The following is a 24,493-nucleotide window of genomic DNA, read 5'->3' as shown; positions in this document are numbered from 1 at the left end:
AGTCAGCACATAAATATACACACAGGGCTGCCCAGTTAGCTCAGTTGGTTAGAGTACGGCCTTGTAACACCAAGTTCAAGTTTTCAGTTCCCTGTACCAGCCAGCCACCAAAAAATAAATAAACATACACACATAGTAGACCTCACTGAAATGAAAGTTCAAAGAGACAATATTTAACCTTATCACACGTGATGCATTCTAATTTTTTTCTATTATATTTCACATATGTATTTTTTAATTTGTAAAGAAACAATGTTTATTGCTTACAGTTCCAGAGGCTGGTAAGTCCGAAGTTCGGGAACACATCTGGGGAGGGCCTTGTTCTTGGTGGTGACTCTATTCAGTCACTCAGGGTGTCACATGGTGGATGGCGGAGCAAGAGAGCTATTTCGTATTTTTAAATGACCCAGTCCACTGATTTTTATAACCTGCTACTGCCTGAGTATTGCAAAGCACTGCACTGAATAATTTTTTTTTCCTTTTTGTCTTTTTTACTGACCGGTAATGGGATCGCAACCCTTGGTGTTGCGCCCGTACCGGGGACCGGCAACGGGATCGCAACCCTCGGTGTTGTGCCCGCACTGTGCTCAGCCAGTGAGCGGGAACCGGTCTCCACATGGGATCCAAACCCTCGGCGGGAGCGCCGCTGAGCTCCCAAGTGGCGCACTCTCCAGTGCGCCACCGGGCCGGCCCCGCACTGAATAATTTTTGAGGAAGGCAGGACGCAAGCTTCTGTCCTCTGGGGAGCTCCTCTTGCAGCAGAGTGGGGAGCGATTATAGGGCGCGGGGATGGGAGGCAGAGTGGGCCATCATGGGGTGAAGTGCTAGGGAGAGATCGGATCAGGACAGCTGGGCTGGAACAAGTGAGCCCAGTGCTGGGGATGGGCTCGCAGTGTCACGTCCTGGGGGAATACTTCTGGAGTTGGAAAGTATGAAGAGCTACGTCGGTGTTGAGCTCCCTGGCAGATCGGGGCAGGGTACAATTTTTCTTCCAAAGCAGTTCTCACAGTGGCTCTCTGGGTGTCTGGCAGGCCCAGGCAGAATCCCCATCTCTGGCCTGTTGTCTTGCTGGTGTCCCCCTGAACACTGGTGGAGAGAATGTGACAGGTGAGGAGCATTGTCTTCATGTACAAAGAACAGCACATGGTTTCTCAGATGCAGGCCCAGGCTGCAAGGCCATTGCCTGTCTTCCTCAGAGAGGAGCGGGGCCTCCTCCCTGCTTGGCCATCATGCTCAGCCATGGGCCCCGGCCTGGTTCACGGAAGGAGCAAGAGGAACACGGGCCTAATAACGAGCTGTCTCTGGGTCTGAGTGCCAGCTTTACCACTTACTTGCTGTGTGATCGTAGGGAAGTCACTCACTTCTCTGAGCCTCATGTTGCTCACATGTAAGATGCGATAACAACCCCTTTTACTTGTTGGTAAGATTAGCGGCCACAGCTTCTCTTCTCTTGCCTCTCTATCTTCTGCACCTAGTAAATCTCATCTAAACCCATGGCTTCAATTTATTTATTTATTTATTTTTTATAAAGAACAGAGGTTTATTTGGCTCACGATTCTGGGACAGCTGCATCTGGCACGGGCCTCAGGCTGCTTCTCCTCATGGTGGAAAGTGGCAGCAGCCGGCGGGTACAAGCAGATCACATGGTGAGAGGAAGCAAGAGAGAGAGAGAAGGTGCCAGGGTCTATTAAACAACAAGTTCTCATGGGAACTAACAGAGGGAGAACTCACTCATTAATCCCCCCTCCCCAGGGAGAGCATTAATCCATTCATGAGGGATCCGCCCCCACGACTCAATCAGTTTCCAACACTGCCACACTGGGGATCAAGTTTCCACATGAGTTTTGGAGGGGACAACACATCCGAACTCCATCATTCTGCCCCTAGTCCCTCAAAACTCATGTCACTCTCACATACAAAATACAATCATTCCATCTCAATAGTCCAAAAAGTCTTAGCTTGCTCCAGCATCATCTTAAAAGTCCAAAGTCTCATCTGAGATCAAAAGCAAAAGTCCTTCCAGCTGTGAACCTGAAAAACAAAGCCAAATTTATCTACTTCTAAGAAACAATGGTGGAACAGACACTGAGTACACATTCCCATTCCAAAAGGGAGGACAGGTCAGGAGAAAGGAGAAACAGGCCCCAAATAAGTCCAAAACCCAGCAGGGCAGACATTCTGTCTTAAAGCTCCAAAATAATCTTCTTTAATTCCAAGTCCTGCATCCTGGGCACAACGGGGCATCTGGGTCCTCAAAAGCATCAGGCAGCCTCACTCCCACAGCTCTGCCAGGTGCAGCCCACTGGCATTTCCAGGTCTGTGTTGCACATTGCCAGTGGCCCTGCAGTTCTGGGGTCCTGGCAGCATCCCTGCTGCCTTGGCTCTACTAGAAATTTTCCTGGTGGGGGCTCACTGTGGGGGTTCTGACCCCAGATTCCTGTTGGCATTGCTCTAGTAGATGGCCTCTGCAGTGGCTCTGTCCCTGCTGCAGGTCTCTGCCTGGGCTCCCAGGCTTTTCCATACATCCTCTGCAATCTAGATGGAGGTTGCCACGCCTCCACTGCTCTCATGTCCCGTCAGCCTGCAGACTTAATGCAACATGGATGCCACCAAGGTATCAGGCTTCTACTGTCCAGAGCTGCTGCAAAAACCACACTTGGGGATGTTCTAGCCAGAGCAGCTGGGGTGCAGGGAGCAGGTTCCTGAGGGCAGCTGTGCCCCAGGTCTGTCCTCTGGGACAACCCAGTCCTTTTAGTCCTCAGGGCCTGTGATGGGTGGGGCACCCTTCCAGACTTCTCAAATGCCTTTAGGGCTTTTCTCTCATTGTCTTCGCTCTTAGCATCTGGCTGCCTCACTGCCAAGATAATGTCTTTAACAACCAGCTTATCTGCTTCACCCTTGCATTTTCCCCCCACCTCTCCGCTTCTCTACCACATGGCCAGGCTGCAAATTTTCCAAATCTTTACACTCTGCTTCCCTTTTATTTTTTTATTTTTATTTTTTTTCCTTTTTGTCTTTTTTCGTGTTGGCAACGGACCGCAATCCTCAGTGTCGCGCCCGTACCGGACCAGGACCAGCAACGGGATCGCAACCCTCGGTGCTGCGCCCGCCCCTCGCTCAGCCAGTGAGCGGGAACCGGTCTGTATGTGGGATCCGAACCCTCGGCGGGAGCGCCGCCACGCTCCCAAGCGGCGCACTGTAGCAGTGTGCCACTGGGCCGGCCCCTGCTTCCCTTTTAAATTCTGGCTTTACATCATGCCTTTGCCGCTATAACTCAGAGTAGGCTGTTAAAAGTAACCATGCAGCTTCCTTAATGCTTTGCTGCTTAGAAATTTCTTCTGCCAAATATTCTGGCTCACAACTCTTAAGTCCCACCTTCCACAACATCCTAGGGCATGGACATAATGCAGCCAAATTCCTTGCTATGGTGTAGCAAGGATGATCTTTTGTCCAATTCCTGATAAATTCTTCATTTCTAACAGATATCTCATCTGCATGGCCTTTACTGTCCACATTTCTATCAACATTCTGGTTACAACCATTTAACCAGTCTCTAAAATGTTCCAAACATTATCTCATCTTTTTATCTTCTTCTAAGTCCTCCAAACTCCTCCAACCTTTGCCTAACACCCAGTTCCAAAGCTGCATCCATATTTTCAGGTAACTATATAGCAACACCCCACTCCTCAGTACCAATTTTTTGTATTAGTCCATTTGTGTTGCTATAACAGAAATACCTGAGACTGGGTAATTTATAAAGAACAGAGGTTTATTTGGCTTACGATTCTGGGACAGCTGCATCTAGCATGGGCCTCAGGCTTCTTCTACTCATGGCAGAAAGCGGCAGGCAGCCAGTGGGTACAAGCAGATCACATGGTGAGAAGAAGCAAGAGCTCATGGCTTCAATTTAAAACACTTTTTTTTTTCTCTTTTTGGGCAGCTGGTTAGAAGAGGGATTGAACCCTTGACCTCAGTGTTATCAGCACCATGCTCTAACCAAGTGAACTAACTGGCCAACCCTAAAAGATGGTTTTAGATTGAGGTATGATTTACAGGCAGTAAAATTCACACATTTTAGGGTACAGTTCTGAGTTTTGACAAATGCATACAGTCATGTAACCACCACCACATTCAAGATATAGAACAGGTCTTTCACCCCCCAAAATCCCCCCCCCCCTCTTTGTAGTCAATCCACTCCCATCTCTGCCCTGGGCAACCACCGATCTTAATTCTATCACTAAAGACTAGTTTTGCCTGTTCTAGAGTGTCATATAAATTGAATCATATGTATATACTCTTTGATATCTGACTTCGTTCCCTCATCACGTCTTTACATGCACCTGTGGTTTGTTTCTTTCCGTACTCCATGATATGGGTACACAGCAATTTGATCATCAGTTCACAATCGATGCACATTTGGGTTGTTTCTGTTTGAGGGTTACTCTAAATAAAGCTGCAGTGAACTTTATTTTGCAAGTATTTGGACAAATCTCCTTACTTCTCTTAGGTAAATATGTAGGAGTGCAATTGCTGGGTTGTATGGTAAGTACAGGTTTAACTTTTGAAGAAACTGCCTGTTTCCAAAGCAGTTGTACGATTTCACCTGTCCACCAGTAGTGTAAGAGAGCCCTGCTTGTTCTGCATCTTGGCCAACATTTAGACTTGTCAGTCTTTTAAAATTTTAGCCATTCTAGTACAGAATGGTATCTTATTTTGGTTTTAATTTGTATTTCTCTAATGGCTAAATACACCAATGGCATCCTTGATATCTCTGCTTGGGGGTCTCAAAGGGTCCTCGCTGAACATAAAGTGAATTCATAGTCTTCTCCCTCATTCCTCCTCCACTCTCAGACCTTGGCCTTCACTACTGACACATGTTTTAGTAGATGACCTCACTGTCCACACAGTGGCACAGACCAGAAACATCATCATCCCTGATACCGCATCTCCTCTATTCTTCCCACCCCGTCCAGTCGCTCACTTTTCCTCCCACCTGTCTGCAATTCCCCCGTCCCCACCATGGCCTAGCCGCATCATCCCTTGTCTGGATTACTGCAATAGCCTCCTTTCCAACCAGATTTGTTCCCTTCAGGCTGCTCTCCATGTAACATTCAGAGTCAGACCTTTTGAAAACACAAATTTGCTCACATTACTCTCCTACTTAAATTCTTAATGGCTTCCCATAACTTTTAGGATAAAGATTAATTCCTTGATGTGACCTATAAGACTGGACCATGCTCCAGCCAGATGAGTTTCTTTTAGTTGTAATTCCAGGCTTTCCCTTGTCTCAGGGCCTTTGCACATGCTGTTCTTCCATTTGGAACATTCCTTCCCTTTCTGTACCTCACTAACACCTGCTTACTTTTCACATCTCAGCTCAGACAGCACTTTCTCAGGGAAGTCTTCCCTAACCCAAGACTAGATTAGGTTCTACCACTAGGAACCCTGTCATTTTCATAGCACTGATCAACTTACAATTATGTATTTCTGGGATTATTTAGTTAAAGTATGTTTCTCTCACTAGACTAATAAACTCCATGTGGAAAGGGACAGTTTTTTTTCATCATATGTCCCTGGTACTAATGATGCCAGAAGAAGGGTCTAGGAGACCTGACAGTTGGCCTCAACGCACTCCATCCTCTCACCAGTTTCTTGACTCCACCACAGGAAAGAATTCAAGAGCAAAGTCACAGTAGAAAATGAGAGCAGGTTTAATATAATGAATAAAAGATACAGATTTCACAGAGAGAGTGTGGCCCAGCTCCAAAGACTGAGCAGGGCCCATACCAAGGTCAGTACAAAAGTAAGAAATACACATTTAAAGTTTAGTATAGAGTGCAGGCTGGCTCAAGAGAGTGAGCAGCCGCCTACTGAAAGTAAGCTCAACACAAAAGTAAAGCATGCACACCTCAGCTGGTGAAGTGCTTGTGGGGCCCAGGAAAGTGAGCGACAATGCTGCCTTCTGCTGGGACTCAGCTTTTATACTTTTGCTGTCTAATGCATATTCATGACATCTCATGAATATTCAACTAAGGGGGTGGTTCCCTGTTATGTAACATAGTCTTGCACATGCTCAGTTGGCCTCCTTTTAGGGCATGTCCATTGGCCAAATCCTATCACATGCACCAGACATATTCAAGAACATCCTGGCCTCTCTAGCACCTCTAGTGGAAGGTCATTCAGAGGATAAACTCCACTTTATTGAGCATGCCTGGCTACCAGGATTATATAATCCCTTTCTACTGAGCATGCCCAGCCACTGGATTTGCATAAACCAGCCCCTTGTGGTCTCAATTTCACCACACTGGTGTCAAAGATAGGTCTCACTTGCAACAGTAACTCTTCTTTAGGGGAGCTCAGGATCTGGCTTTACTCTGCACACTTTAAGCAAGTGATGTCCCTTCTCTGAGCTTTATTTTCTGCTCTGTCAAATGAGAAAATGAACAGGTAGGTTGCCTAAAAGCAGTGTTTCCAGAACCTCCAATGTCCAGGAATTGCACTAGCTGGGGAGGGGAGAATCTCCCTAACTTCAGTCAGTGATAATAATAATAATAATAGAATGCACAGAGCACTCACTGCTCCAGGCGTTATCTTAAATCCTTTGTATACATTAACTCATCCAGTAGTCACAATATTCCCATGAGATGGGTCTTAACTATTATGCCCATTTGCAGATGAGACACTGAGGTGCTGAATGGTTTACTGACTTACTAGTAATTGACAGAGCAGGAACATCTACTTAACTGCACTATTCCCATTTTATTTACCTACCTACCTACCTATCCATCCATCCATCCATCTGAATTTCATGTAAGAGTTTATTTGATGAAGGTGTTCTTCTGAAAGAATTATAAAAGAGTAGTAAAATTTTGAAAACTACTGAATATTGCCATTCAAACCACAGCAGCTCCAGGGGTGGGTGCTGTGACTGCTTCCCACTTCCTGGGTCATTCTTAGAGCAGCTTCTGTGGGTGGGGTGAAGAGGAGGTGGCAGCAATCAGAAAAAAAGATTTAAACCATTTATCAAACGTGACAACCCAAGCTTGTGTGTGTGGACAGATGGTATATGAGAAAGCTCAGGCAGTTTGAATCTGGCTTCCTTCTTCCTTCCCTCCATCTCATCTCCTCTTCTCCCCCTAGGAAGGCAGAGTTAGAAGGAATTTTAGGGATTGACTGTATAGTGAGACTTCAGAGGGCTGAACTCAGACCAGAAGGTGAAAGATAAAGGAAGGCTGGTCACAGCTCCATATAAGGAAATCTTTCTAGCCTTTTTGTCACCCTAAAATTGGATAATCATCTTGTGATTCAGGGAGCTGTTTGTCTTGGGACATTTGGGGCAGAGGCTGCTGACTGGGGATTATGTGGTGGGGTGCCCGCATTGTATGGAAGGGTGTCCTGGAGTAGGCAAGCTCCCGGGTCCTCCTGGATCCTGTGATTCCATTTCCCCCTCCTGGCTCCACTGTGGGACTCCTGAGGCCAAGAGAAGGGCAGACCTTGGCCCCAGCTCACACTACTAGCAGGGCAGAGAGGGCAGGTTAGAGCAGTAACCAGGATTCTCAGGCATGTGGCTCCAGCTGGAAGCTTTCCCAAGCATACTCAGTGCCACCCCCACGGTGCCCCCTCAAAGCCAGTGTTAAAGAAGGAAAATTCTTTCCACGTTCTTCTCACTGCAGGGCTTGCTGGACTGTTCAATGTGCCTGTCATGGAGGCTTCTAACCTTCTGCAAATTTGAGGCAGGTCATTGGGGCTAGAGGTGGGGGTGCAGTGGGGGAGGGGTGTTTTCACCTTTGGCTGGGTCCAAAGGTTCTGTTGGGATCTGGGCTTACTTCCCAAACAATTCATTTACTGCTTTCCTATTTATTTAGAGCCTTCACAGATGTGAGCTCAGGGGATGCCAATACTGACCCATTTCACAGATGAGGATGGGCAAGCTCACAGAGAGAAAAGGTCTCACCCTAGGTACCATGATCAAAGGGGTAAACTCAGTCTTCCAACTCCGGGGAAATCTTCACCACTACTACCAAATGCTAACAAGTGGTAAGTGTTTTCTATGTGCCAGATACTCTGCTCCCACAACCCCATAATACCCATCGTACAGGTGAGGAAACTGAGGCTCAGAGAAGCTAAATAACTTCCCCAAAGTCACATTGCTGGAAAGGGGCACAGTGAGGGTTCAGACCCCTGTCTGCCTTTTCCAGAACCCATACTCGATTCCACTCCTAAGTCCAGAGAAGCCCCAAGGAAATGACATCCTGGGAGAAGGGGCGTGACAGCTCTGCTCAAGCCAGAAAGCTTGGGGTGCTTCAGAATAGCTCAGAACCTGGCAGGACTGGCTTGATCCTCAATCAGGCACTTGGGGGTGAATGCATGGCCTCAGAGACTCCCCTTCTCCACCTCCAGATCCAGGCTATAAACTGTGTCCCTTTACTTTCCTTTGCTACATGAGATGTGGAAAGAGTTGCTCCCTGGGCTGCATATAAGAGAAGCTCAGGCTGAGAAAACCTAGGGCGGCCTGGTCTGAATGGGATTTCTGGCTCTACGATTTACTAGCTTTGGGCAAGTAGCTTTATTTCTGTGCATGTTTTTCCCTCTCCTGTAAAATGGGGTTAATGAAAATACTCCGTAGGCTGTTTGTGGGGACCAAGTGAGATTGTGTGCCTGCGAAAGTTCTTTGTACATAGTACAGCATGAACCAGTCAGCAGTAAAGCTAACCTTCGCTGGGCACATGCTCTGTGCCAGACATCATGCTACGTGCATTACGTCATCAGTCACACAATTTTAGGGTCATTGCTACCCCCGCCTTCCCCCAGTGTTCTCCACGTCAGACATCCTAATATGTGGTGCAGAGTAAAAAGGACAGGGGCTTAGGAGACTTGAGTTCCAGCTCCAGTTCTGCCTTTATCGACCGTGTAACTCACTCCGAGCCTCCTTTGCCACATCTGAAAACAGGAGTAACAACAGTGCTCATACGTGTCTTGCTTGCCACTCACTGAGAAGGAAACAGCAGGAACACGTGTGATCACACTTCATACGCATTATTTATTTATCCTTATAACAACCTGTGATGTGGACTCGGTTGTTATCACCATTTTACAGTTGAGGAAACCAAGACTCAGGTATTTAAAACCATAAGGTGAGATACACCTGCTGGCTAGGACTGTCGTCACTGCTGTTATACACCAGTAAGGCAAACACCCATGAAAACAGATGCCAAGGGCCACATGCAGAGGATGTGTTTGCTTCACTTCCCTGCAGGCTGATAGCCTGATTTATTTCAAGTCCAGCAGCAGAATACATAAGCACATGTAATCCAGACGTTCTGGCTGTGTGTGTGGGCGTGCGGGGGGCAGGGGGTAGCTGCTGTTCTGCCCAGAGGCAGAGGACTGGACAGAATGACCCCTAAACACCGCCCCTAGTCACCCAGGATCCATCGAATCTTCTGGGCAGGAGCAGACGCTGCCACTGTCTCTTCCCCAGCCCCAGATGCCCATCTAGAGAGCTGTCTAAACAGAGCCAGGTGGGACACCCATGGGCCCTCTGCCTGAAGTGAGAGAATCCCCCCAGGTGATGCAGCTTGTGGGCAGGGGTGGCTGCACCTTCTGTCCTTGTCAGGTGGTGTGGGGAGAGGAAGGTCCCGAGTTAGTACCCTGGACCAGAAAAGCCACGTGCCTTGCTGTTCCTGCAAGCATCAAACCCGTCATTGATATTCCTTCTGCTCTTAAATTACCCTAGCATTTGATTTTAAAAATGTATATCATAGCTGAGAGGAAACTGAGAAACGACCTTGTTCTACAAACTCAATTTGGAAACATTTTATTGTCGATTATATATACCTGTGGAAAAGTACATTATACAATATATATCTACATGTATATGTAACATATGTATGTATGTATGTACACACACACAATTTAACCAAATATCTTACCATGTCATTTTATTTTATTATTTTTTTTCCTTTTTTTGTCTTTTTTCGTGACCAGTAACGGGATCACAACCCTCAGTGTTGTGCCCGTACCGCGACCGGCAATGGGATCGCAACCCTCGGTGTCATACCCACACCGCGCTCAGCCAGTGAGCGGACCGGTCTCTATATGGGATCCGAACCCTTGGCGGGAGCGCTGCCGTGCTCCCAAGCGCTGCACTCTACCGAGTGTGCCACCGGGCCGGCCCTACCATGTCATTTTAAAATGTGACATTGGAGCCCGGGGGGTGAAGTGCCCTTTCCTGTGGCTGCATCCTTCTCCACAACTGAGTATAATTGTTCATCGTCTTCTCTTTCCCCTCCCCTCACTACCTTATTCTTTCACTGAACACATATAATTTGAACATCTACTATGTCCAAGGCCTTGGACTCGGCACAGGTTGGAGTACCGGGTGGGTGCCCAGATGTACAAGGCACAGACTCTTTTCCTCAAGGAGCCTACAGTCTAGGGGGCGAGACAACCGCAGAGATAACGATGCAGCTGTGAGAGCGGTGGGTGCCAGACAGGCTGCACATGAGGAGCTACGAGACTCAAACAGAGGAGAGGAAACGGACGCTGTTCCTGGCAGTAGTGGCATTTACACTGAGCCTCGATGGGACAGGACTTGGACGTGCAGGGATTGAGTGTGAGGAAGAGCACTTTAGACAGAGTGGAAAACACTAGAAGACAGAAAGTGTGGTTGGATGTGGGGAGGAGGAAGTGATCTCGTGTGGCTGGAACCTAATACTCACGAGGACAGCGGAGGACACGTGCTGGGAGAGAGCTGGCTGTGGGGAACCGTGCCCGGCTTGGGCCATCCTTCCCGGGCTGCCCACTTCTCATGAGCGCGGGGGTCCGAAGGCTGCAGTTCCTGCCCAGCAGACCCACCCGTCAGCCGTCCTGCCTCAGGAAAGTCATGACTTCCTCAGGCCTCAAATTCTGTGACCTAATGGGAATAATAACCCCTTCCCACCTTCCTCACGGGGTGGCTGTGAGGACTGAATGGTACTGAGCATGAAGATGTCTTGTGCACTGGAAAGTGCTGCGCGAATGTAACGCATCATTTTCACTGCCTCTGGCCCAGGAGCTCTCCACGTGGAGTGCATCAGAATCACCCGGGGAGCTTGGCAAAAACGTGCCTTTTGGCTCTGGCTGTAAATTGGGACTGCACTTGCCCTCCTACTATCGACTACTAGAAAACTGTTATATTCCAACAGGTACATACATTTAAAAACTAGTTATCAGATAGCAGTGCAGGAGTATGATTCTAGAGAAAAGGCAAACTAACTGGGTGAGCCCTGCAGTCACCTTGGCTTTCTGCCTGGAGAAACTCTGAAGATTGCAGTGCAGGGGGAGGAAGCCAAAGCAGAGCATGGTGGTCTCTCTGAGGTAGGGACATAGAGAGTGGTATTTGGGGAGGCTGAGGTGGCTAGAATTTGCAGGATGAAGTACCAGAGAAGAGGGAGTTGTCAAGAAAGGGCTCCTGCAGCCAGCAGAGAGCCCTCCTTGAACCTGTGGCTGAATGCTAAGCTGCTCACGTATGGGCTGAAACTCCACGAGACACAGCAAATAATGACTAGAGTCATAAGCAGAATGACCGTCAGGACTCTCACAAGGCTGGAACAGACTCGAGTTCTGACCAGCCAGAGTGTGCAGACCTCAACGGCATTCAACCAGATGACAGAATGATGACTCCTTAGTAAAGGAAGTAGAAATTATGCAGACCTGCCCTGTGAAAGCTTGAAAACAAGTCTTGAAAGGATCGAGCTAATCCATGAATAACATAACTACCTTCAGGGACAAAGTGCAATACTCGAAATCGAGGGAGAGCAGCAAGACAAGCACTCAACAAAGTCACGTTCAAAGTGTCCAGCACTGGATTGGAAACTTATTAGACACATAAATAAGTAGGAAAAGGAGACTCAAAACTAGGAGAAAACATAAACATAATGAGGAGAGAATGTGAAGATATAAAAAAAGAACTAAGGGAACTTGTAGAGCTAAAACTATCCAACCTGAAGCACAGAGAGAAAAAAGACTGAAAAAAAAAAAAAAAAAAGATAGAGACTGAGTGACCTGTGGAGCAACATTAACCAATTTAGGTAGTTTCTGTTGCTATGGCTTAGTTTATTGATTTTTTAAAAAATTCTGCAGTGTATATATCTGCTGTTAAACCCATCCAGCAAAAATATCATTTCAGATATTGTATTTCACCTCGAGAAGTTCCATTTAGTTTTTTTTATATCTTCCATTCCCCTCCTCATTGTGTTCACGTATTTCTTTAAATCCTTAAACATATTTATGATAGCTGTTTTAAAACCTTATCTGCTAATTCCACCTCTCTATCACTTCACATTCTGTTTCTATTATTATTTCCTCCTCATTTTGTGTCACAACAAAGATAAGAATGATCACAGACTTCTTCCCAGAAAATGCAAGCCAGAAGACATTGGGACATACTCTTAAGTGCTGATAGAAAATAAAAGTCAAGGGGCCGGCCTGTGGCTCACTCGGGAGAGTGCGGTGCTGATAACATCAAGGCCACGGGTTCGGATCCCATATAGGGATGGCCGGTTTGCTCACTGGGTGAGCGTGGTGCTGACACCACCAAGACAAGGGTTAAGATCCCCTTACCGGTCATCTTTAAACAAAAAAAAGAAAAGAAAAGAAAAGTCAAGTTAGAATTCTATATCCACAAAAAAGAAACTTCAACAATGAAGGAGAAATACTTTTTTTCAGACAAAGAAAAACTGATGGAATTCACAGACTTAGTGACAGGAAATGTTAAAGAAAATTCTTCAGGTGGAAAAAAAAAAGATACCAAATGGAAACTTGGATCTACAAAGAAATGAAAGTGGCAGAAATGGGATGTAGGTGGATGTATATAAAATACTTTTTCAATTTTTAAAATTCTTGAAAAGAACATTGGCTCACTAAGGCAAAAATGATGTGTTGTGGGACTTGTACGTAGAAGTAAATGACAATAATAACACAGAGGAGGGGGAAAGGAAAATAAACTGTTGTAAGGGTTTTACATTATGTGTGAAACATTATACTATTATCTGAAAGTAGACAGTGAGAAGTTAACAACAATATGGTCACCCCTAGAGCGACGGCTGAATGAATAAATGAACAGGTGGGGTCAATAAGCCAATAGTGGAGATGAAATGGAATGCCAGAAAATAACCTATACAGAGCCAGGAAAAGGTGGAAAAAGACAAAAGACAAATGCGACAAATAATAAAATAACAAGATGGTAGATTTAAACCCAACCATATTGATAATTAAATGCAAACGATCTAAACAGTTCAGTTAAGACAGATTGTCAGGCTGGATTTTTTAAAAAGCAAAATCCAACTAAATATTATCTACAAGAAAAACGCTTTAAAGACACAGATAGGTTAAAAGTAAAAGATGGAGAAAGAGGTAACGTGTTATATTAGTTTTCCATGGGTGCTGTAACAAATTGTCAAGGTGTAGTGTCTTCAGCAATACAGATGTATGACTTACCATCCTGTGGGTTAGAAATCCAACATGGGTCTCGCTAGGCTAGAGCCAAAGCTTGGGCAGGGCTGCCTTCCTTTCTGGGAGCTCTAGGGGAGAATGGGTCACTCTGTCCTGTCTGTCTCCTAGAGGTCACCCCATTCCTCAACTCATGTCCCATTCCTCCATCTTTAAAGCAAGCAACGGCGGACCTAGTCCTCACATCGCACCACTATGACCAGCCTTTGGTCTCCCTGTTACCACAGCCAGGAAAGGTTCTCTGCCTTTAAGGAATCATGTGATTAGGCTGCTCCCCCAGGATAATCCAGGAAAGTTTCGTCGTCTCAAGGTCCTTAATTTTTTTTTTTTGTCTTTTTTTGTGACCGGTAAGGGGATCGCAACCCTTGGCTTGGTGTCACCCGCACTGCGCTCAGCCACTGAGCGCACTGGCTATCCTTATATAGGATCTGAACCTGCAGCGGGAGCGCTGCTGTGCTCCCAGCGCCACACTCTCCCGAGTGCGCCACGGGGATGGCCCTCAAGGTCCTTAATTTTAATGGCATCTGCAAAGTCCCTTTTGCCACATAAAGTAACATATTCATAGGTTCCTGGGATGAGGGTATGGACATTTTTGGGGAGTCATTATTCCACCTACCACACACATAAACATTAATAAAGAGAAAATTGGAGTTTATCAGAATTACCTGATAGTTTTTTCATTAATAATTTTTTTCATTAATAATTTTTCATTAATGATAAAACTATCAGATAATTGTACATGGGATATTTATTAAAATAAACCACAATTTGGATTATGCAAAAGTTTCAATAAATTTTAAAAGACTGAAATCATACAGAGTATGTTCTCTGACCACAAAGGAATTAAGTTAGAAATTGATAATAGAAGGACTTGTAAGTAAATAACACACTTTTAAATAACAAGGGAAATTGTGAAGTATTTTTGCACTGAATGAAAATGAAAACAAAATTTGTGGGCTGCAGCTAGAGCTTGGTGGGGACTTTAGAGCTTTAAGTGCTTATATTAAAAAAGAAGAAAGGTCTAAAATCAATAATCTAAGCTCTCACTTTAAAGAGCTAGCAAAAGAGGAGCAAACTAAAACAAAAATAGGTAGAAGAAAGGAATTGATAAAGTTAAGAATAGAAATCAGGGCTGGCCCGGTGGCGCACTGGATAGTGCGCCGCTTGGGAAGCGCGGCAGCGCTCCCGCCCGAGGGTTCGGATCCCACATACAGACCGGTTCCCGCTCACTGGCTGAGCGAGGCACGGGAGCGACGCCAAGGGTTGCGATCCTGTTGCCGGTCCCGGTCCGGTACGGGGGCGACACTGAGGGTTGCGATCCGATGCCGGACACAGAAAAAGACAAAAAAAAAAAAAAAAAAAAGAATAGAAATCAATGAAATAGAAAATGGACAGATGATAGAGAAAACTCAATGACGCCAAAAACTGGTTCTTTGAAAATATAATAAAAATGGATAAATCTCTAGTCAGACTAATAAAAAAAGAATACACAATTACCAATATCAAGAATGAAAGAGAGGACATCACTGCACGGCCTACGGACATTAGAAGGTTGATAGAGAAATATGATCATAACAACTTCATGCCAACAAGTCTGACAACTCGGATGAAAGGAATACATCTTCTGAAAGATACTGGATTCGTTCTTTATTGCTGCTGTAATAAATTACCACCAACATAGTAACTTAAACACCACAAATTTATTATCTTACAGTTCCAGAAGTCAGGAGTCTAAAGTGGGCTTCACCCAGCTAAGATCAAGGTATTGGCAGGACTGTGTTCCTCCTGGAGGCTCTGAGGGAGAATCTGTGTCCCCCCCCTTTCCCTGCACTGCCTGGCTTCTGGCTCCCAGACAGCAGTCACTTCACTTTGACCTCTGCTTCTATTGTCACATCTCTCTGACTCTGACACCCCTGCCTCCCTCTTTATAAAGACTCTTGTCATTACATTGAGTCCACCCAGATAATTCAGGATAATCTTCTCATTTCAAGGTCCTTAATTTAATTGCATATTTCAAGTTCATTTTGCCATGTAAAGTAACGCATTTACAGGTTTGGGGGATTAAGACATGGGTATCTTTGGGAGGTCATTCTGCCTACCAGAGATGCAAATTACTAAAATGAATACAAAAAGAAACAGATATATGAATAGCCCTATATCTATTAAAGAACTTGAATTTGTAGTTAAAAATCTTCCCACAGAGAAACCTCCAGGCCAAGATGCCTTTAATGTGAATTCTGTCAAATGTTTAAGGACAAAAAGAAGCTTGATTCTTTGAACACAAAAATTAACCTGAAATAGATCATAGACCTAAACATAAAAGCAAAAACTATAAAACTTCCAGAAGAAAACATAAGAGAACATGTTTTCAACCTTGGAATAGGCATAGAATTTTTGATAGGACACAAAAACATGAACCATAGAAGAATAATTGTGTATTAGTCCATTTCTGTTGCTTATTTAAAAAATCTGGAATCTGGAATATTATTCCTTACAGTTTCTGAGGCTGGAAGGTCCAAAGTCCAGGGAACACATCTGGTGAGAGTCTTCCTTGGTGGTGTGTAGAGCTACAGCTGGAGCTCACAGACCCCTCAAGCCCATTCACGAACCCTTCACATGCAGGTCTACGAGCTAGGGAACAGAAAACGCTTCTTGGAGCCTTGGTTGAAGAAAGAATAGTCCTTATTCAGCACACACACTTCTAAGAACTAGGCAGTCCACAGAGAAACTCAGAAACTCAACTGCTACTGGCAAAGTCCAAAGAAAAACTGAGCAGCTGCCAACAAAGTAAACACACTCTATTTTTATTTATTTATTTATTTTCCTTTTTTGTCTTTTTTACTGACTGGTAACGGGACCGCAACCCTTGGTGTCGCGCCCGTACTGGGGACCGGCAACGGGATCGCAACCCTCGGTGTTGCGCCCACACTGCGCTCAGCCAGTGAGCGGGAACCGGTCTCCACATGGGATCCGAACCCTCGGCAGGAGCGCCACCGCGCTCCCAAGCGGCGCACTCTCCAGTGCACCACCGGGCCGGCCCAACACACTCTATTTTTAGACGTGAGCTCTGCAGTCCAGGCTGCTTCACAAACTCTAAAGAACACACAAGAATAGCAACAAACTAAAAAAGATACATGGGTGCACATGCACACTAACTCCACCCACTCACAACTTGTTTACAAGGAATGTGCTGCACCACCCCCAACTGGACCTGAGGCAGGGGGCCTGATTAAACTATTCTATTTTCCTCACATGGTGACACAGGGTGAGATGGTGGAAGCACAGAGAGAGAGTGCACCTTATGAGTACTTTTAAAGTTCTCAGGACCACTCCACGACCACCATTAAAACCATCAACTTAGTCACCTCTTTAAGGCCCCACCTTTCAATTACTGTAGTTGGATTTCCCAGCCTCAGCAGTTTACAATGGGAATTAAGTTTTGGGGGGACATTCAATCCAAGGCAAATTGATAAGTTTTTCATCAAAATAAAAATTTTGCTTTTCAATAGATAATATTGAGAAAATGAAAAGGCAAGCCACTGACTGGGAGAAAATATTTGCCATACATACAGCTGACAGAGACAGCTTTCTAGAATATATGAAGAACTCTTGCAACTCAATAAGAAGAAGAAAAGCAATTCAATAGAAAGAGTGGACAAAGATATACAAATGGCCAATAAGCACATGAGAAGATGCTTAACAGCACTAGTCATCAGGAAAATAATTATTAAAACCATACTGATATACTACTACTCACCCACCCAAATTGGTTAAGTGAAAAAGGGATGAAAATACCAAATATTAGCAAGGAAACCTGAACTTCTCACACATTGTTGGCAAGAATAAAAAATAGTACAGCCCCTTTGGAAAACAGTTTGGCAGTTTCTTATTAAGTTAAATATATACTTTTGTATGATATAGCAATTCCAATTCTAGATTTTTACTCTTGGTAAAACATATGAAACATAAAACATATGTAACATATGAAAACATATATCCACACAAAGACATGTTCATTAATGATAATAGCAGCTTTATTTGAAGTAACCAGAACCTGGAAATCACCAAAATGTCCATCAGTAGGTGAATAGATAAATTACGGTATACATATTGTGAATACTACATAGAAATAAAAAGGAGAAAACTAGTGATTTCTAAAACAGAACAAATGAACCTCAAAAGCATTGTGCTGAGCAAAAAAGACAGAAATGAGTATATACTGTAATATTTCCATTTATATAAAATGTTGTAACAGGCAAAGCTAACCTATATTGATAGAAAGCAGATCAGTGGTTAACTGGGGCTCAGAATGAGAGGAATTGACTGTAAAGGGGCATGAGGTTATTTTTTCAGTGATAGAAATTTTGACTGTAGTGGTGATTACATGGATGTATATATTTGCTGTAATTCGTTGAACTGTGCACTTAAAATGGGTGCATATAATTGCATTTAAATTATGTCAATAAAGCTGATTTTTTAAAAATAAAAGAAAAAAATAAAAAATGAAAACACTTGGGACCCATTCCTAGTGATTCCAATATAGCAGGACTGATATATGGCCAAGAAGTCTGCATTTTAAACAAGCCCCACAGATAATTATGCTTCGGCTGTTTCACTTATAGAAATACTATTGGCCTCTACAAGCACCCAACTCTTGGACAATGAATCAACTAGGCAAGCAAAGAAAATTCAGAAGAAAAGTGTTTGAATTTTTGTTTGCCCTTGTTCCATCCCCCAACCTCCATTCTTTGGCTGGAATACTGATCACTACCAAAGTGTTCCCCTGGGTGCTCTGTTCTCCCAACTGTTGGCTCAGCTGTGGATAAGCTTCCTTCCTTCCTTCTCTATAAAAGGAAGTTTGCTAGGAAGATAAATGGGAGAAAAGCAAAACAGAAACACATCACAAGTGCAGAGAAACCGATATATTTGCAGAGCACAGATTCCTTCCCATAAGGTCATTCAGGTATGGCACCAGATGGGCTTGGGTGGCCTGGCTCATTGGGTACACGGTATCCACAAATATGCCTACCCTGAGGGAACGGGAGGTAGACAGGAGCCTGACGGACTGTCTGTGTGAAGAATGGAACAGCACAACAAATATGCCAAAAGCACCCATAGCCCCGCCTCCTTTCCATTGCACTCCTAATAGCACCTCCATCAGGCCTTGCCAGATCACCATAGTCAAACAAAACCTCTCCCTCCCCTAAACTCCTGTAGCGCTTGGCTTGAAGAGCTCTTACAGAAATCTTAACGTGTAGTTTACTTTCTCACGTGCATGCCATATCTACTCTACCAGGTTGTAATCTACCCAACTATAGAAGCTATAACTTATTATCTACTCTAGGTGTAGCCCGCATCCTAGATCCTAGTACGTTACTTTGCATGTAGTGGGTGTTTTACGTATAATTATTGCAGAAATGAATAAAGATTTGGTTCATGCTGATTCATATCTCTGAGCTTTTGCTCATGCTGCCCTCCCTTCCTGGAAAACCCTTTCCACCACAAGGGTCACTTCCTCCAAGAAGACCTCATGGGTCCCCAAGCTGTTCGCTCCTAAAGCACGCTCGGCATACGTAGATCTTATTACTTACCACCACCACCGTATATCAAAGTGGACTGTTTATTACCTGTTTCATCCACTTATTCATAAGCTTCAAGAAGCCAAAGTTTCCACCCTAGTCATCCTTATCTTACCACCATTTAGCCCAGTGTTTGGTAATAGCATGCATTTCATAAATGTTTGTCAAACAGAATCCTCTCTTCAGAAGTTTCTGGAAGCATTTGCCTATGCCACAGAGAGCCTGCTCTTTTTAGTTGGTGTTCCTATTAGAATGACCCAAACTGTCCTAAGGTCTCATTCCCAGAGAAAAACCAGCACGAACAGCCTTCCCATCATAAGTTGCCTCACGGCTGAAGAAAGGAGCAAGACTGGATGTTCTCCAGGGACCCTCACAGTCCCATGAACTCGGCAGCAGAATACATGTTGAGTACAAAAGAGCCAAGTGTGCCTCTCCTCAGGAGGTCTTTGAGATGGACCTCCGGCATCTGGGATGGGTGACCCTTCGGAGTCCCGTGCCTCCTCTCCTTTGCCACATTCTCTCTCCCTTTGTTCCCACCTTCCCTTTTCTGCCTCCTCGTCTGCCAGCCTCTCCCTCTTCGTTTGCTATTTATCTGATTCTCTTCCTCTGCCGGTCCCACCGCACTTTCCCAGCACGCTGTTTCCTTTCGCCCGCTTTCCCCTTCTCCCTTGGTTTACCCCCACCCACGCCCCCCGGCCACACGCGCACGCTCCCCTGCCTCCTCTCCTCTCTGCCCTGCAGGAAGCAAAGCCTCCTCACCAAGCCAAGAGGTGGGAGGGTGGGTGGGCCGTGGCGCCGCGGTCCCGCCCCTCGGTGCGTGTGTGGATGTCTGTGTGGCGGTGACGCGGTGCTGGTGGCGGGGAGGGCAAGCCCAGCCTCCGCCCGGGCTCGTGCCCCCGTCCTCAGCCGCACCTCCGGCTTCCCCGGCCACCGCTCCGGCCGCCGCCGCCGCCGGGGCCCAGGAGCCGCTTCAGGACCTCGGACAGCTCCCACCCGCCGCGCCACAGCCGGCGCCGGAGCAGCCGCCGCTTCAGCACCACGGACAGCTCCTGGCGCAGCCCCCGCCGGGCCCCAGCAGCAGGGCTCTCTCTCCCCAGTCGCCGCACAAGCACCCGCTGCCACTCGGGGCCGTCGCCGATAAGAAGGAGCGTCCCCCGAGTTGTTGCGCTGCTGCCGGAGCCCTCCTTCAGCACAAATCCCCCGCCGCCCTCGGCAAGGGCGTCCTGAGCAGGAGACCCGAGTGAGTGCGGAAGAGGACGTGGGGACTGTCGTGGAGGGAGGAAGGGGAGCAAGGGGGAAATCGGGTGCACGTAAGAGTCTGAAGGACTAGGGTGATGTGGAGGGAATGGGTGAGAAGACGCTTGGGGGAAGAACTGTGTCAAGGAGATCGGTGGGGAGGACAGTACAAGCGTTTGAGAAGGCTCGGGTGTTGTTGGAGCAAAAGAGAGTATCCAGACCATTATTGGGGCAAAGGAGGAAAGAAATGGGTTTTGAGTGATTGGGGATATCGGGAACTGGCAGGGTTTAAAGGGTTTCAAGACTGGGAGGAAGTTGGAGTGAAGATTAAACTGAAGAAAAGAGAAACACTGAAGGATTTATTTACATTAGGAAAAATTTGGAAGGGAATTTGGGTAATAAAATTATTCAAATGGAGGGTGAGATATGAAAAAGACAGAGGCTTGGCAAAGAGGCATGTTAAGAGCCTTTAAAGATCCAGGAAGAGCAGGATTGGGATAAAGGAGGCAGAGGCTAAAGCCAAAAAGCAGGAGTGATGTGAGATGGCAAGGGAGCTGGAGGCAGATGAAGATAAAAGGTGGGAGAAAGCGTTTTCCAGAGGGACGAGCTGGCTCTTTAACTGATGCAGTGGGAGTCAAAGCCAGGAGTGGCTCATTTGGAGAAGCGTGCTCTGCTCTGACCTGAGTGGGCACCTTTCTTCTGAATCCCTGCAGAGCCAGAGGGGTGCAAGGAAACACCCACCAAAACGATGGAGGACTCAATTATAGTTACAGCCTTCCCCCCTCACCAAAGGAGGATTTCTGTGCAGGGTGGCTGGCAATTGTCAAAAGAGAACAATGACGAGGGAGATGGTTGGCAAACAGTTTGTATTTGGATGCAATGCCGGCTCAGATCTCTGTGATGGCGAGTGAAACCTCATTTCTCTTTGGTTATTTGGTGATAACTGAAATCTCATATTGGGTCCTGAGAGAAATGTGAGAGACTCTAGGACCTCAAGTTCTTTCTTCAGTCATGAGGTCCATGAACTAGAAATATTGGAGGAAGAGATGAAAGGGGGCTGGAATATTCTTTCCTCTGTATTGGGAAGGCTGTGATCATGTCAGTTTCCTTTCTCTGGTTAGACAAGTGACGGGAGAACTGCAGGGAAGAACAGCTCGGGGGAAATCAGTACCTGGTCAGCACCTAGCCCCCGACAATGGCGACGCTGAAGTGGGGGGTGGGGGGGTTGGGGTGAGGGGGACAGCCAAGAATCTCACCTTCATTCAGTCTTGAGTGTGCTTCAAGTCTGGGGGATTCTTGGGAAGATTTGCTGTATTCCTTAAAAACTCACTTTCTTCTCCGATGTACTGTAGAGTTAGAGAAGTTGGGTCAGGCATGTTAGCACACAGGGAAGGTTTGACTAGAACCCTGGGATCTTAGGGGTGAAGATGTAGGATGATCTGGTTTGGCAGACCTAAAGCATTTGATGCAAGCCCCAGGAAGATGCAGTTTTCTTTCCCAACTCCCTCAGTGGTTCATTTGCCCTTCCCTCAGTTTCATGGTTTTCTTTCCTTATCTGGCATGAGAAGCAGAAAGTCAGCTTTCCCTCAATGCCCATAGCTCAGCAAAAGGCAGGATTCTTTCAAGATACTATGTGGCCTTTCCCCCAAAAGGGGGGAAAGAACTATTTCATTCCGTTTCCCTGGGGCAGCCACAGCTTCCTGGTAATTATGCTTCTTCACCTGATTCCCCTCCGCGTGACTTTTGGCGTCCACCTTCTCTCTCACTGCATCCGCACTTTCTTTGCATCTCTTCAGGGGGCTGTAAAAATGATTTTTCCTCAACCCTTCTAGCCTACGGTGTGGACACAGACTTTGCTGTTGCCCCCAAAGTGGCCAAGAGGACCCAAACCCTTCCTCCCAGATGCTCCTGCTGGGAATCCAGGGATTTAGAAATCACCTGGATTTCTATCCAGCCTCATATGTCAGCACCAGGGAGGAATCATGTTGTCCTCATCTTTCCTTCTTCTGTCCTGCTTTTGCTTCCCAAAGGAGCAAAACAAAAATAAGAAATAATTATGGGCCGGTCCGGTGGCGCACTGCTACAGTGCGCCGCTTGGGAAGCATGGCAGCGCTCCCGCCGAGGGTTCGGATCCCACATACAGACCGGTTCCCGCTCACTGGCTAGAGCCGCTCACTGGCTGAGCGAGGTGCAGGAGCAACACCGAGGGTTGCGATCCCGTTGCCGGTCTTGGTCCGGTATGGGCGCGACACTGAGGGTTGCGATCCGTTGCCGGACACGAAAAAAGACAAAAAGGAAAAAAAAAAAAAAGAAAGAAATAATTAGCATGGTGAAGGTGAGTGGAAGTAGTTGGAACTCTTTCACTTAGAAAGTTGTGCCAGGTACTATGGGGTTAATAACACCAGTAACTCCTCACTTTCTCCAGATCCTCCAACTTTTTCCCTGCTCCTCAATCCTGGATACCCAGAGACTTAGAGAGCATGGACGTGCCTGCCCCACCTCTTCCCGACAACCCTCTTTCCATGGATGTGAAATAGTGATCATCTTGGCTGGGCGAATGCCTCCTGGACCACTCATTTCTCTCCCCACTGTTTTGCCTAACTTCCATCCAAGTTTCCCCACAGAGCTCCAGGAAGGAATCACTGTTGCTGACTACATGTTTGGCCCTGCCTGCTCTCTACCCCCATTTTGTTTGTTTGTCCTCCGCCCACACCTGTCAGCGCTGCAGGGCTGGGTAGAGCCAGCAGGCAGGGAGAGATCTCCATGGATGAGAGGAGGAGAGAAGAGCAGAACCGACAGCCCTCTCCCTTGTATTCCTCCTGGGGAGCTCTGCTCAGTCAGTTCTGTACGGGGCAGGCTGAAGTAGGAGGAAGCGATGGCAGAGAGGCTCTTCGGATCCTAATTTTGCTGTAAATCTTTTCTTATTCCTTCTCTGGCCTCATTATAGTGAGAATGTGTCACCAGTGAGGTGTCTGAAAGGTGGGTGAGCGCTTCAAGGGGCCAGGCCCTGCTTTAGATGCATTATTTCACCACAAAGTTTATCGCTTATACCCAGAACGCCTCTTCCTGCCCAATTCTAGGAGAGACAAGCCCTGGGGAACCTGGGACTGGGAGATAATGGATCGTTTAATTGCCACCTGATCTGCATTAATATGCAGCCTGGCCTCTCTCCCTCCTTCAGCTGAGAGAGACTCAAAGGTGGTGGCCTTGGAGGTCAGGCCAAAGAAGCAACGATGTGGAGGTGGGTGAGTGCAGAGATATTATGGAAGAAAAACCCTCAAGGGGTTAAAATTCTTTCTCTGCATGCTTCCCGACTCTTCCTAAGCTCTGGCCCCGCTGCTTTTGCCTCTTAATGAAAGCAGCAAATGTAGCTTCCTCCTCTTTATTTTTTCAATCAAGGCTCACAGCATCTACAGAATTGATTATTATCCCCTTCCTGTCTGGAGCCAGGGCGTCAGCCTGACCTAGCAAAGTTCCCTCGCCATGGAAGCACATGACCCTGTCTGCAGCTGCTGGCTTCCGTGTAACCACAGATTCTCTGTTTGAGCACATTTGCCCACCCACCCACTCATGCATTTAGAGTCGTGGACACTGGGTTTGCCTACGTCTCCAAGCCCATAGGCAGATGATTGCTGGGGGCGAGGTAATATTCCTGCATTATAATTCAAATCCAGCTCCTACCCCAGGCTCCCCCGCCAAGTGTGGCCGTGGAGTCTCAGTGGCTCAGCAGCTCTGATCTCTTCTCTCGATCTTCCTCCTTTGTCTTCCTTTTACACCCTTCCTCTTCCTCACTACTTTCCTCCTGTCTCTTTTTTCTTCCTTCCATTTTCCCCTTCTTCTCCCTCAAACACTTTTCTTTTTTCTCTCCCATCTTTTCTTCTTTTTATCCTTTGCTTCCACTTCCTCTCTACCCTCATCTTTTTTCCTTTTTGTCTTTTTTCGTGTCTGGCAACGGATCACAACCCTCAGTGTCGCGCCCGTGCCGGACCGGGACCGGCAACGGGATTGCAAACCTCGGTGCTGCGTCCGCACCTCGCTCAGCCAGTGAGCGGGAACCAGTCTGTATGTGGGATCCGAACCCTTGGCAGGAGCGCCGCCGCACTCCAAAGTGGCACACTGTAGCAGTGCGCCACCGGGCCGGCCCTCTACCCTCATCTTTTTTTTTTTTTTTTTTTTTTTTTTTTTTTTTT

The 24,493-nt window shown here is 46.4% G+C and overlaps 1 protein-coding gene across 1 annotated transcript in view; it reads left to right on the top strand.

Annotated features, from left to right (window-relative positions):
• Positions 1 to 1,229: 1,229 nt before the first annotated feature.
• Positions 1,230 to 24,493, top strand: part of IQSEC3 (IQ motif and Sec7 domain 3) — a 122,759-nt gene continuing 99,495 nt past the window's right edge. The window contains exons 1-2 of the mRNA XM_008577947.1: positions 1,230 to 1,344; positions 19,809 to 20,307. Of these exons, the coding sequence (XP_008576169.1) occupies positions 1,230 to 1,344; positions 19,809 to 20,307 (614 nt within the window). The remainder of the gene's footprint in view (positions 1,345 to 19,808; positions 20,308 to 24,493) is intronic.

This window comes from Galeopterus variegatus, unplaced genomic scaffold (assembly GCF_000696425.1).
Source record: "Galeopterus variegatus unplaced genomic scaffold, G_variegatus-3.0.2 Scaffold70, whole genome shotgun sequence".
NCBI lineage: Eukaryota > Metazoa > Chordata > Mammalia > Dermoptera > Cynocephalidae > Galeopterus > Galeopterus variegatus.
The sequence above is the reverse complement of the archived record's forward strand: the minus strand, read 5'-3'. Positions and strand labels throughout refer to the sequence as shown.